This window comes from Onychomys torridus, chromosome 13 (genome assembly GCF_903995425.1).
Source record: "Onychomys torridus chromosome 13, mOncTor1.1, whole genome shotgun sequence".
Classification (NCBI taxonomy): Eukaryota; Metazoa; Chordata; class Mammalia; order Rodentia; family Cricetidae; genus Onychomys; species Onychomys torridus.
Genome location: NC_050455.1, coordinates 41,396,793 through 41,410,143, shown reverse-complemented (window position 1 = coordinate 41,410,143; position 13,351 = coordinate 41,396,793). Strand labels below are relative to the sequence as shown.

Here is a 13,351-nt window from a genome sequence, read left to right as displayed (position 1 = left end):
ACAGAATTCCATTCCAAATACCAAGGCTTACTAAGAGGGACTTCAGTAGACTTGAAGTTTGCCATGTCTAGGCAGTAGCAATGGCTGGGAAGAGTTGGGAACAGTATTCTAAGAAGGAGTAATAATCAAGGCTATCAATCCCCAAAGCTCACTGTGGGCAAAACTTGGTGTTTTCAAGTGTTGGGAATTATTTCCCTCCCTTCCAGTTACTAATGTCCCACAGCATTAAGGACACAGAGCTCTGTGGCCATTTCATGGAATTCTCTATACACTCTGGGTTTGCTCACTTCACTGAAGTACATAATACATAAAAGACCAGGGCCCACAAGAGCATCTCACATATTTTATCTTGTCACTGGGCTAACAACATTTGTCCACAGCATTTAGATTTCAAGACAACTGAATGGCTGCCATCTGTCAGTGTATAGGAATTGCTTATCACAGGATAACTAACAGAGGGAGTGGTCAGGACCTTGAATTTGTAGAGTTCACCAATGAAACAGCAAAGTAGCTATGTAGCTCTCTCATATCCAGAGTCTGTGGCATAAAAGCTGAGATTTAAAAAAAAATCTATTTTCTGGGTGTGAAATTTTAGGACAAATATTCTATGGGATGGTTTTCAAATTCCTCTTTATGAGTATGTCTGTCCAACACTGAAGGGAATGGACGAAGTTGCAGCGTTTTTTTGGAAAGGCATTACATAACAATCTCCTTACATCCCCAAAGAGTTTAGGATCGAACCCAGGGCCTCTGCATGTCAGGCGAGTGCTCCAACACTGAGTTATAGTCCCCGGTGCTCTAATTTTCAAAATGTATTCCTTTTATTCTAACTACTCCCTTCTTCAAAAAGCCGTGTAAATATGTAAAGATTTACATAAGAGTCTGTTCACTGTGGAGAAATAACTTGTGAGTTATTAGGTTATCAACTAATGTACACCCTTCCTTCAGCTACAGTGAGATCTTGAAGTCCGCCCAGACTCACCTGTCATGGAGAAGTTTTGTTTAACTGACAGAGGATTCTTAGAGGAACTCTTTTATATTTTAGCCTTTAAATTCAGATTACTTTAGACACTGGCAACACGAGGGGCACATGAGGCTTGCATCTCTGAGGCAGAAGAGGGCATTAGGGAGACAAAGGGGTGCCTGAGCTCAAGGAAGGCACAGGGGTCCAAGACCACATCATAATGTTACAAAACCCATATCTACAACCAGTCAAGGTCTCTTATTCATCCTGGCCGTTTTCTCCCCCAAGTAAATTGTAAATAGGATACATTTTTTTTTCTTACTAAACTCTTGTTGAGGGCTGGAGAGATGGCTGCTCTTTTGGAGGAACCTAGTTTGATTTCCAGCACCCACAAGATTGCTCATAACTGTCTGCAACTCCAGTTCCAGGAGATCTGAGACACCATTTTCTGACCTCTGTGGGCAACAGGCACACACCTAGGGCACAGACACACATGCAGGCAAAACATTCATGCACATAAAATAAAAATACTTTTTTTAAAAAAACGAGTAGATTCATCACCGACTATATACTTTATTTATTTTTTATTTTTTCAAGACAGGGTTTCTCTGTGTACCTTTGCACCTTTCCTGGAACTCACTCTGTAGCCCAGGATGGCCTCAAACTCACAGAGATCTACCTGCCTCTGCCTCTCGAGTGCTGGGATTAAAGGCGTGCGTCACTGCCGCCTGGCTAACTTTACTGTACTGTACTACATTATGAATATCTATAACTATCACTATTAAATATATATGAATAGGCACACACATTTTAAAAATAAGATTTTATGTTTTTCTTCTAAAATTTAGTTCAATGCTTGAGGGTTTTTGTTCTTCTAATCTGTCAAACTTTTTGGAATCCTGATCCCAATTACCAGGAAAACTCCCTCAATATGGCAGTTGTTGTGTGATCTCTAAGATTTCTAAGGGCTGAGGTTGGTTCCTCACAGTAAACTCTCTTTTTTTTTTTAAAGATTTATTTTATTTATTATATATACAGTGTTCTGCCTACATGTAAGCCTGAAGGTCAGAAGAGGGCACTGGATCTCATTATAGATGGTTGTGAGCCACCGTGCGGTTGTTGGGAATTGATCTCAGGGCCTTTGGAAGAGCAGCCAGTGCTCTTAACCACTAAGCCACCTCTCCAGCCCTAACACAAAGCTCTTAATTGTTTCTAGACTCCTACCTGATGTACTTTTACCCTGTACCAGTTTCTTCAAGTATTTGTTTTGTGGTCATCTTTCAGGAAAAAACAAAAAAAAAAAAAAAAAACAAAAAAAAAACCAAAACCAAAAAACAAATAAACAAAAAAAAACAAAACAGAAAACAAAATGAAAAACAAAAACGCTACTCTGACACCTGATAGGCAATGTGTCCCAGATCAGTAATCAATCAAGCGAAGAATTGACTTTAGGAAGTGACATTTATATTCTGAAAGCCAATTAAAGCCCTGGTTCATTTTCCCCAAATAATTTGGCTGCTGCTGGATATTAAGACACTTATGTCTGTAATTTCCAATATTTTCCTTGTTGAGGAACTGAAAGGAGAACCATTCCCGGCCTTTCCCTCTCTCATACTCTTCATGATTTCCTATACTAAAGGGAAAGGACAGAGAAGATGCTTGTGTGCTGCTCCAGCCCTGCTATGACCCATCCCTGAGGTGACCAGCATGCAGACAAACGCTCCCTCTCTACAAACATGATTCCCTGTTGGAGAGCTTGCTTGGCACTGCCCAGCTTGATACCATTTTGTCTCTTTCGGCCTGGTATGTTAAGTGTGAACACAGCCTGTGAGCATCTAGGATGGAGGAAGAAAACATGAGAATGCCCAGGTTTTCTTCCTAACTAGAATGAAGGGGACTCTCCAAAGCCCTTGGCTGAGATCTAAACATAACAAATACAAGGAAGACTTTGTTCTCTAGGAATCAAGGGGCTACTTACTCCTTTAGCTGCTTTGTCAACTTTACCACTTGTGAGGCCAGGGACATGCAGGTCTCCACTACTACTAGGTACCGGGAGCACAGGGTGTGCCCATGGCGTTCAGCACTCTGGGAGGGCTTTTCTCCAGCGTGGTTCTGCATAGTGACATTTGCTCCATACTCCACCAGGGTCTGCCAGAAAATACAAAAACATTGAATGTATCACATTGAATGCATCAGGACTTTCATTTTATTAAACAGATTGTGTTTGTGTGTGTCTACAGAGGCCAGAAGAAGGCCAAATTCCTTAGACCTGGAGTTATAGATGGTTGTGAGTTGCTTGGTGTGGGTACTGGGAACCTCTGGAAGAAGATCAAATACTCTTAGTGGCTGAACCATCTCTCTAGCCCCAGGACTTCCTTCCAAACATTGTTTTCTAAAAGACTGTAACAGAATTCAGGGTAGAATTTTTCTCATTATTTCAAAGCCAATTATCAGAGTCCATAATGTTGGGTGGGGAACTCCAGTTCAGAGAAACACATTGCCAGTGATCCACCCAGCTGATGCTAGAGGCTTCCCTTCACAGCCAAGGACAACAGGACCAAACTGGCATTGTGACTTCCTTCCTTTAGCCTACAGGAGGAGGCCCACCAACCCCTCATCCTCTTTAGGAGACAGGCCGTGCAATGTTTGTGGCCTTTTGTCATTTTGGTGGTTGGGGGTTCAAGAGAAAGCATTCTTAAAGTCAGAGGTGCTGTAGGACGTGGAGAGTGGAATTGTTTGCCTGGTTCCTGTTCTTGTTCTTGTTTGACTCCTAGACTCAGAAGTCCTTAAAGAGCTTCATTTCTCTCTTAGTTTATGATTGCTCACCAGGAAAGGTCAGCTTTCCATAAAGCTACTTCCTCCTCCTCTCTTGGTGTCACAGAGACCCTGTCAGGAAGGAGCTCCAAGAGACTCAGTATAAACACACGCTGTTATTCCTGCCCTTGACTCTGACTCCTGCAGTTCCCTCTGTGCTCTCCTCCCCATCCCCTTTCTCAACCCACAAGGCCTCTTACTTGCTCTAGTCTCTCATTATTATTATTTTTTAATCTCACACACAGTGGATAGACCCTGTCTGGGTTATCCAAGTTTCCACGGTGCCTAGTGCCAAAATCATCGTTTTTTGTGAAATGGAATGACAAATGCCCTCAGAAGACAGACTGCTTCTCTCCACATATTAAAACAAAAACAATCTAAGATGTAAATAGAAATGTGACATCACCTGCGTTTCTTCAGGCTTCAGTCACTCACTAGCCTATGAAATGTTTGTTTCAGGATTATCAAGCATCATTTCATGTCATGAAAAGAGCCATCTATTTTTTTTTAAATCTTCATCCAGCTGTCTTTCTTCCATAGAAAAACAACACCATTCCTTTAATCATTTTGTATATTATTGGTAAGAAATTCGGCTTTCTCTCCATCTACACCTTCTTATCAATCCTTTCCACGTTGACATCTTAAATGAGGAGATGCACAATTGCCAACCCCGATGGGATGATGTCCAGATACTCCGAATATTTCCTCTTAAGTTAGCTCTCCAAAGAACAGATTCGTGAGCACAGGTCCTCTAGAGAGCTTTCTGGTATTCCTTGAATTTTTGCTTTTATCACACTCTTGACTTTTACAGTCGTGTTTTTGGCCTACATTCTTGAGTGATTTTCTGAGCAGCCAGCTCTCACTGCCCAGTGCTCTGTCTAGATGTAGTCCTCCCTTCCCATGGAACCTTTGCCCACCAAGTGCTCGCCTAGTGACTTGGGTCAGTGGCTACAGTTCTCTCCCTTCCCTTGTGGCTCTACTCAGTAATCTTTACCTGTCATGTGCACAGAGAACATGAGTTTGGTTGCAAGACATGTTAGGCTAGACGAAGTGTGAGGCTACTTGGGGCTGTTGGGTGAAGCCTAGGCCAATCAAGGCAGAGCCTGGTCCACTGAAGGCCCAAGAAGATCAGTTACCTAGCCTCTCTGACTCTGGAATGCACGTGTGAAGCTCAGTCCCAGTACAAAGAAAGGAAACCACAGGGCTCCTACAATCCATACTGTATAGTGTTTGGGGGGAGCTCCACCTCAACCCCTGGCACCCTGGCATCCCTATACCCAAAGAGTCTGGAATGTTTGGAAGGAGTCTGGTGGAAGATTCACCTCAACTCCCCTCCCCCTTCTCTTTCCCTAAACCTGCCCCTTCAAAGCCTGCCAAACACATTTCTTCCCCCAGAGAGGCTCAAGATCACTCCCACAGGGAATATAAGTGGCATCCCAGAAAACAGTGTTTTTTCTGGTCTTTCAGTCTGTTTCCTCTCTGAGGGGCTGGGAATCACCTGGGAATGCTTCACCCATTAAACCTGGGCTTTTCCTGATTTGGTCTGATTTGGTTTGCTGTATTAGCAGAGAGGCCTTCAGGATGCCTAAGACTTATCGTATGGTACCAAAGCTGATTTAGTACAGGCATTTTCCTAACGAACAGTGTTCTTTCCTTCCTTCCTTCCACTCTCCCCATTCCCTGTTTTATTTCTCAAGATACCCCTTCCTGACTGGAAAGCAGCAAGCTGTGCACCTGTATGCATCCAAGGTAGCCATGCTGTGAGGCGACATGAACAGCGCTGTTGCCTTCCTGGTCCACTTCATCCAGTGAGATGCCTTGTTCTTGCATGAACTGCAGAAGCCACAGGAGAATCTTCTCCTATACACACAAGAGCACTTGATATTAGTGGACTACCATACACAGAAGCTGAATATAAAGAAATGGCATTATAACTCATGAGGGGTATATTGCTTATCCTATCAAAAGAAGATTCCCATTCAGTATGCACTGAAAAGCTGTGGGTCTCACTGGAATGCAAAAGAGGATCCCATAGAGGATTTTGAAGGCAGGAAGTTTTCTTTTTTTTTGGAAATGTTCGTGTTACTTATGCCACAGAAGGGAACAAGAAAGAGTCACAGAAAGTTATCTGTGCTCATAGTCACACAGCCACACAGCTCTGAAGTTGGAAACCAAACCCAGGTCTTTTGATTTCAAGTCTCTTAAGTCAACACTTTCAGTTCTGTGAAGCTTCCTGTAGGCTTCAAGCCGATTATCCCAAGGCTTTAGACTACTGATGCAATTCGATTTACTTTTAAATTTATGTTCTTAAACCACGGCCCCCTAATCCTGAAAATCCTGCCGTCTACAGACTGAACATGAACACCATAAGTTGTCAAGTACAAGATAACCTTGCTGAGATAATGCAGGGACTTCTTGTTTTTTGTCTCTGACCAAATGCTAGTGGTATTTTAAAAGTCCCTCCCCCCCACCTTCATGCTAAAGGGAATAGACCAAAGGCACAGAAACCAAGTCTTTCAAAAGCAAAGCCAGAGAGCAAGCCAGCAGGATGTTTCATCGTAATCTGTTTGCAGTTTACCCAGGGAATGTTTTGTGGTATTTTCACGCCATGGCTTTTGGAGAAAGCAAGGAGATGGGATTTCACTTTTTTAAAATAGAAGAATTAAATATAAAGTTTAAAAAAAATGAGAGTAAAAACAGCAGCATGAAGCTTAGTGGGGGGAGTGTGACATTTCAAAAGATGATCATGTGTTTGAAATAGCCTTGAACTTCTTCCTTCTTAACCTTTTAAAGGATTTTCTCCCCTCTGGTTATTTGTTCAGACTGGTCATGAACTGTTTTGGATTAAATTTGCCTTCATCTTCTGAACATGCCAGCTAATCTGCTGAAGGAATGTTAGATCCAAACAGTTAACTCTTGTAATATTTTCCTCTCTGCTGGTGAATAGGGCACTGCTTACAAAGGTATCTGACACATGGGGACAGATGGAATATTTGTGCCACACTCTGTCCAAGCGAGCAAGCTGGAGTAAGACCCCTCCAAAGCAAAACGAGGAAAATGGAAGTGATTCCTACATCTGAGCAAGAATGGACCTGGGACACCAGGATGAATGCTAGCTGAGGATGGAGATGGACCTTGTGGAGAGTCAAAGGAGGTCTTCAAAAGTTCCCAGAAAATGAGGTGAGGTTGAGCCTGGAGACTCAGATTGAGAACTATAAATTGGAGAAGGAAATCCTGATAGGCTTAACTCTCTTCTTCAAAGACCAACTTACAGAAAATTGGAGCTGATGTTGGGACCAGAATGGATAATGTTTTCATGTGCTCGAGACAATAAAATGGCCCAGTTAACTAGGGGTAAAGTATTAGAATTCTTTTACTTGGAAGGTTACTACTATGCTATGCAACTTATTTTTATTTTTATTTTTATTTTTTAATTTCAGTAATGGTCCTAGAGAGATGGCTCAGGGTGACTACTGGTTCTGTAGACTCAAGTTCGGTTCCTAGCACCCACACTGACTGGCCCATATCTCTACCTCTCAGGAGATCTGACACCTTCTTCTTGTTTCCCTGGGCTTCTGAGTTCACATGCACATACCTCCCATAAACACACATAAAATAAATCTTTAAGAATTCTCAGTGGAATGGGTTGGGGATTTAGCTCAGTGGTAGAGCGCTTGCTTAGCAAGTGCAAGGCCCTGGGTTCGATCCTCAGTTCAAAAAAAATTTCTCAGTGGATCAGGGCTTGGGAGGCAGAGGCAAGTGGATCACTATGAGTTTAAGGCCAGCCTGGTCTACAGAGTAAGTTCCATGACAGCCAGGGATACATAGAGAAACTCTGTCTCCAAAATCAAAATAGAAATAAAAAACCAAAAGCAACAGCAAAAACAGAAGCCAAGTCTCCATGAGTTGTATCGGGATTAAAGACATTACTAACTGACATGCAGTCAATGGCTGAGACCGGAGGAAGCTCCAGGAGAGAAGGCTGCTGTGTCTCTACAGATGAAAAGGATAGCCCCACCCAACACAGAATAGAGCCTCTTCAATAGGTCATTTTCAAGTTTGAGGTGACTTGGTTTGTTCTATGATAATAAACCATGGACTCTTAATAAAACTGCGTATTGGAAGAGATTCTGGGGAAATCATCCGACTCAACCTTGTTTTATAAATCAGAAAACTGTAACTGTCTTAGTCAGAGCTACTGTTGCTGAGATGAAACACCACGACCAAATACAAGTTGGGGAGGAAAGGGTTTATTTGGTTTACACTTCCATATCATAGTTATTACTGAGGAAGTCAGGGTAGGAACCCAGGACAGTAGCTGATGCAGAGGCCATGAAAAAGTGCCACTTATTGGCTTACTCTGTCTGCTTTTTATAGAACCCAGGACCACCAGCCCAGATGTGGCCCCATCCACAATGGGCTGGGCCCTCCCCCATCAACCACTAATTAAGAAAATGCCCTATAGCTGGATCTTATGGAGACATTTTCTCAATTGAGGTCCTCTCCTCTCAGATGACTTTAGCTTGTGTCAAGTTGACATAAAACTAGCCCAGGACAGTGAGGCATGTTGTCTGGTTTCTACTAGCCTCCTCTGGCAAGTAAAGGTCAAGAGAACTCAAGATATTTGAAATGTCCTATTTGGAAAATGTCTTATGCAAATTTTCATATTTTTCAGACCCAACTGAATGTTCTCATGAGTGTGTCCATTCCACCTGTCCAGACACACACTTTACTAAAATCACAGTGATTTGACTATTAGGAATGGGATTGTCAGCAATAGAATACTACATTTTTCCTTAAGTCCAAGGATTTGCTTAGAAATGTGGAGAAAAATTTAGGGCCTTCAGCAAGGTGCCAGGTAACTTATGAGAACGAGATACATGTATGCTCTATGAGAAAAGAAAAACTTGCCCTGGCCCCTGAGTGCTCTGAGCCAGGATCAGTTATAATAACCACTTATCTTTTCTTGTGGTGGCTGTTACCTAAGACTCATACAAGGCAGAAACACTTCTACTGACTCAGAACAACGTTTTGCCTGGCACCTCAAATTCTGTTTTGTATTTTCTATAGTACAGTTCTCTCATATGAAACTAGATAGAAGACCATGAGAATGGAATAAGAACTGTTGAGGAAGGGATCAAAGGTCACGTGACATGAGCATGGAAAGGAGGGTACTGGGGTACATTATTTTAAGGGGAGAATGGGGTGTGCGGAAGAAGAGGTGGGAACAGAAACAACAAAAGTAAGTTGTTAGAAAAAGGCACCATAATGAAACCTAACTGTTAAAAGTTAATAAAAACTAAAAAATATACACAATGTTAAGAAGAAAAAGCGATTGGTCTATTTACTCATATCTTGTAAAGAAATAAAAGTCTTCCTGTCATGCCATTTGGATGGGTACTACTCAGAGGGACTGCATAAGTGGTCTTCTGATTACATGCATTTAGGATTTCAGGATGGATGGCTAGTTTTCCCTTGTTTTCACATAAGATCTTTTACACTCAGGATCAGGGAAATTGGGTTCTGATTCTGGGGCACGTATAGAAGCAGAGTCCTAGAATGAAATGAGGACGGACTTAACAAGTACCTTAAAACATAAGCAGGACAGAATGACCACTTATCCAACCGAGAAGGCCCTCATTGATGCAAATATGTACCAGATACACATTTAATGATGTCTAGCCCTTAATGCATTCAGATTCTCCTTCTTATATGTGTGTGCATGCATATACGTGCATGTGTGTATGTGTATGTGTGTGTGTGTGTGTTCTTCTTCTCCATTGCAGGAATGCAATGCCAGCTTTTCATTTTTGGTAAATATTGCTTTCGGAGAATGTACTAAGCAGTCACGTGGATAGAGAAGCTTGTCTCTATTGAATGTTTTTATTTTGAGGAATAACTCCCAATGTAAAGCCTGTCCATCCATCCAACAATCCACTCACCCATCCATCTATCAATTCAGCTTACATCTATGGGCCAAGAACTTCTCTCATACACTGATTGCCTCTTCTGAGGATTTTCTGGCCTTTGGATAACCTGTTTTAACATTGCAACTTAAGTGTTCCCAAAGGCAATGCAAGCTCCTTAAAGAGGCAATTAATACATGCAATTTATAAGATGTGCTGAACAAAGTCTAATAAAAGTTTAATTGAAGTATATGTCACAGTTTTATTGCTGGTATCAATAAAATCCCTACAGTTTGTGGTACAATCCGAAGGAAGCAGCTTTGTCTGCAACAATAGGTCATCGAACCTAATACAACATCAACTTAGAGAGTCACCCCATTTATCAAGATATTAAAATGTAAAAAGAAGTGGTCACCAATACTTGTACTTCATTTATTGTAAGGTAAATGTAGGATACAGAGAGGGCAAGATATGGGGAATAAAGATGCATATAAGCATGAAGCAACCAAGGCCAAAATAATTCCTTGGTAAGTTTGTCTTATGCTTTACTTAAAGTAAAATGAGTAAATAAACTACACCAATAGCAATAAAATCAACACAGTGGAAGATTTGCCATAGTAGCCAACATTATCTAGTGCATACATTAGGCCGAGCAGTGTGCTGGTCCTCGTTATGTCCTCAGAACAACCAGGAGGGAAGTTCTCATGGCATGTCATACTCATAAGGACACAAAGGCACAGGACTCTCTCTTTTATCTCCTCTTTTCTTGTTTTGGGTTCATTTTTTCCCTTCATCTTTCTACATGCATGCATGCAAAGCCACTAAGCGAGGACTTGGCATGATTAAGACCCAGACACCTGGCACTAGGGCTCAGTTATCATGGTGACTCTGTTTTCCATCTTTCGGGCTCCAGTTCCCACAACTGCTCATTTCTCCAACAGCTCTGGTTCTAGCAGGCATGCTCCTACAGAGCACTCGGCTCAGAGGAAACCCTGGTTAGCTGTCAGTCTCCAGGCCGTGGAGCTCTGGGTTAGTTCCTTTCAAAGATCAGTACATGGAGTGTAGACTGATGCTTGTGCTAATCGGGTTTTCCTGCCAGCAGTGGTGGTAGAAAGCACATCTGTAACCCCAGGGTTGGGGGAGGCTAAAATGTGAAGATCCCAAGTTCTTTGTGTGCCTATGCTACCTAGCAAGACTATCAGAGAACCAAAGCAAAACAGAACGTAAACAAAACACAGAAAGATTTCTCTACTTTTCTTCCTCCCTAAAAACAGCACTTTCAGATTGATTACTTATTTCTGCCCCATGACTGTGAAACAATAGTCAATGAAGCAATCAAGTCCAGGAAAGAACTCTTATCTGGTTAAAGCGAACCCACAGAACAGCAATAGAGCATGCAAAAGCATGCCCCTCATCATCATGTCCTGTGCTGCCCGGGACCATGCACAGGAATTTATGAGCCTTTACTCACTTCAAAAAGAGCCCTTAAAAATACCAGACTTTGCCAGGCAGTGGTGGCGCACACCTTTAATCCCAGCACTTGGGAGGCAGAGCCAGGTGAATCTCTGTTAGTTGAAGCCAGCCTGGGCTACCAAGTGTGTTCCAGGAAAGGCGCAAAGCTACAAAGAGAAACCCTGTCTTGAAAAAACAAAACAAAACAAACAAACAAACAACCAGACATTGTCAGGACCAAAATTTAAAATGAAGACTAGGCACAGTAGCCATCGTTATGAAGGTAAGGTGTTTCTGTAGAATGTTTTGACTAAATGTCCCAAGAGAAAATAAAATAAAATAAAATAAAAAGGAATCACAAATTCAATGTTGCACATCACACAGCCCCCTAACCAAGCATCAAGGGTGACACTTTCCACAGCAGCTACAGGCAGAATTTCTGCTGGGAAGACCTGGATACAACATGAATCTTCATGTTTGAGTACAACGCCCAAGCCACACAGATGATGGCTTTGAATCAACACAGTTCTGTCTTCATTGTTTCGTCTGCAGTTTTCCTATTGGGGAGGCAGAGCAGGCCTATGCCAGGACACCCCAGGCCTGCTCCTCCAGTCCCCACAAGACTTTCACCTTCATGCTCCCTGTAGCTAGTTCTGCTAGGGATAGCCAGGCAGTAAAATAATTGTACCCTCTGAGACTTCAAGTGTCAGGACAAGGAAAATCAATTTCTATCATCCAAAGATCTCTCACTCCAGGAGTCCACTAAAACTGCTGGTTACCCTATGGTACTGGAGTCTTTAAAGGTAATTTTTATAAGAAAAGGGACACAGATTGGAAGGCAACTGGAGGCTGATCTATAGGAGGGTAGAGAGCAAATAGAGAAAGCAGAGAGTAATTTTCTTTGGTCGGTCTAATCCGTTCCAAACGTATTTACAGAGGAAACAAAACTCAGAACACACTCTAGTGTCTGCCTGGCAGAGAAAGGCTTGCATGTGCTGAATCCATTAGAAACAGCTCAATAACAATCTTCCTTGTGGAAATATTAGCCTTGTCATGGTTCCAAGTTTAGGCACTCTGCAGGTTATCTGTTACACAAGTGGCTGTGGCGGATGAAGGATGCCCTGGACAGAATTGGTAGATTGAATGGGCTTCTTCTATATTCTCCATGGGGGTAGACTGCTCTCTGAAGGGTACTCCCCAAAATCTGCATTTTATGTGACAAAAATGCATCTCATCCCAGAACAACCTCAGAATGAATGCTGGTGTGAAGCTAAGTTTGACAAGTCTCTTCAGATAGGTCATCAGATTCTGCGTTTTCCTAGACTTCAGCTCTGTAAGCAGCAGCTCACACAGCTTAAGAATTCTGAGAAACATGCTGTGAGATGTGAATGAAGAAGCTGGCATCCAACTGCCATTTCCTTGAAGGATGCTGCTGCCCAGGTTTTGCCCAGAGCCTTAGAACAGGCCTGCTAGCCCCTTCCTCCTTTCCTGGAGTCAGCTGCAACCTTTCCACAAATACCCCGAAGGCCCAATTAGGCTTTGAATGAGCAAATGAAATTAGAGATGTAAAGCCATTGATCGTGTAGTTTAATAAATTTGCTCAATACCAAAAGTGACTTGTGGAGACTAGCAGTGGTCAAAGACTTGAGAAAAAATTTAAAAACCTCTATTCTCCTTTCCAGTAAAAATACAATAATAATACTTTCTTAGCAAATGTGTAATAATTGTCATTGGTTATATTTATGACAGAGGGTTGGACTAGGAAGCACAATGCAAAAAAAAGATGTAATTCTAATATTTTGAAGACAGTGACTTATTCAAACTTTTAATGTTCTTCCTACTTCTCCCTCCTTTTACAATTCCATGTATTTATACAGTTGCTCACTTCAATGGCCTGTGTGATATACTCCAACTATTACAAGGTATTGTTAAGTAAAATAGTAGAAAGTCACCGTTTGCTCTATCAATGACATTGTAATAATCTGTACAAACCATTTGTACAGAGATGGACAAAAAAATTCTGAAGACACAGGACCTGAGTGGAAATCTAGTCTCCACTCTTAATAGTCATTAGACAATGTATACACCATTTACTTAATTTTCCTTCTTCAGTTTCTTTATCTATGGAAGAAACAAGCTCTTACAAATAGTTTACATAAAAATCTAGTGGCATGGAGCTGGGCACACAAAGAAAACATGTGTGCATATGTGTGTC

At 41.9% G+C, this 13,351-nt stretch overlaps 1 protein-coding gene across 6 annotated transcripts in view; it reads right to left on the bottom strand.

The window, feature by feature from the left end:
* Positions 1 to 13,351, bottom strand: part of LOC118594826 (synuclein alpha interacting protein) — a 138,827-nt gene that overhangs the window by 13,408 nt on the left and 112,068 nt on the right. For all 6 annotated transcript variants that reach the window (XM_036205032.1, XM_036205034.1, XM_036205031.1 and 3 more), the window contains exons 7-8: positions 5,513 to 5,638; positions 2,943 to 3,112 (exon numbers count right to left, since the gene is read on the bottom strand). In XM_036205032.1, the coding sequence (XP_036060925.1) occupies positions 2,943 to 3,112; positions 5,513 to 5,638 (296 nt within the window). The remainder of the gene's footprint in view (positions 1 to 2,942; positions 3,113 to 5,512; positions 5,639 to 13,351) is intronic.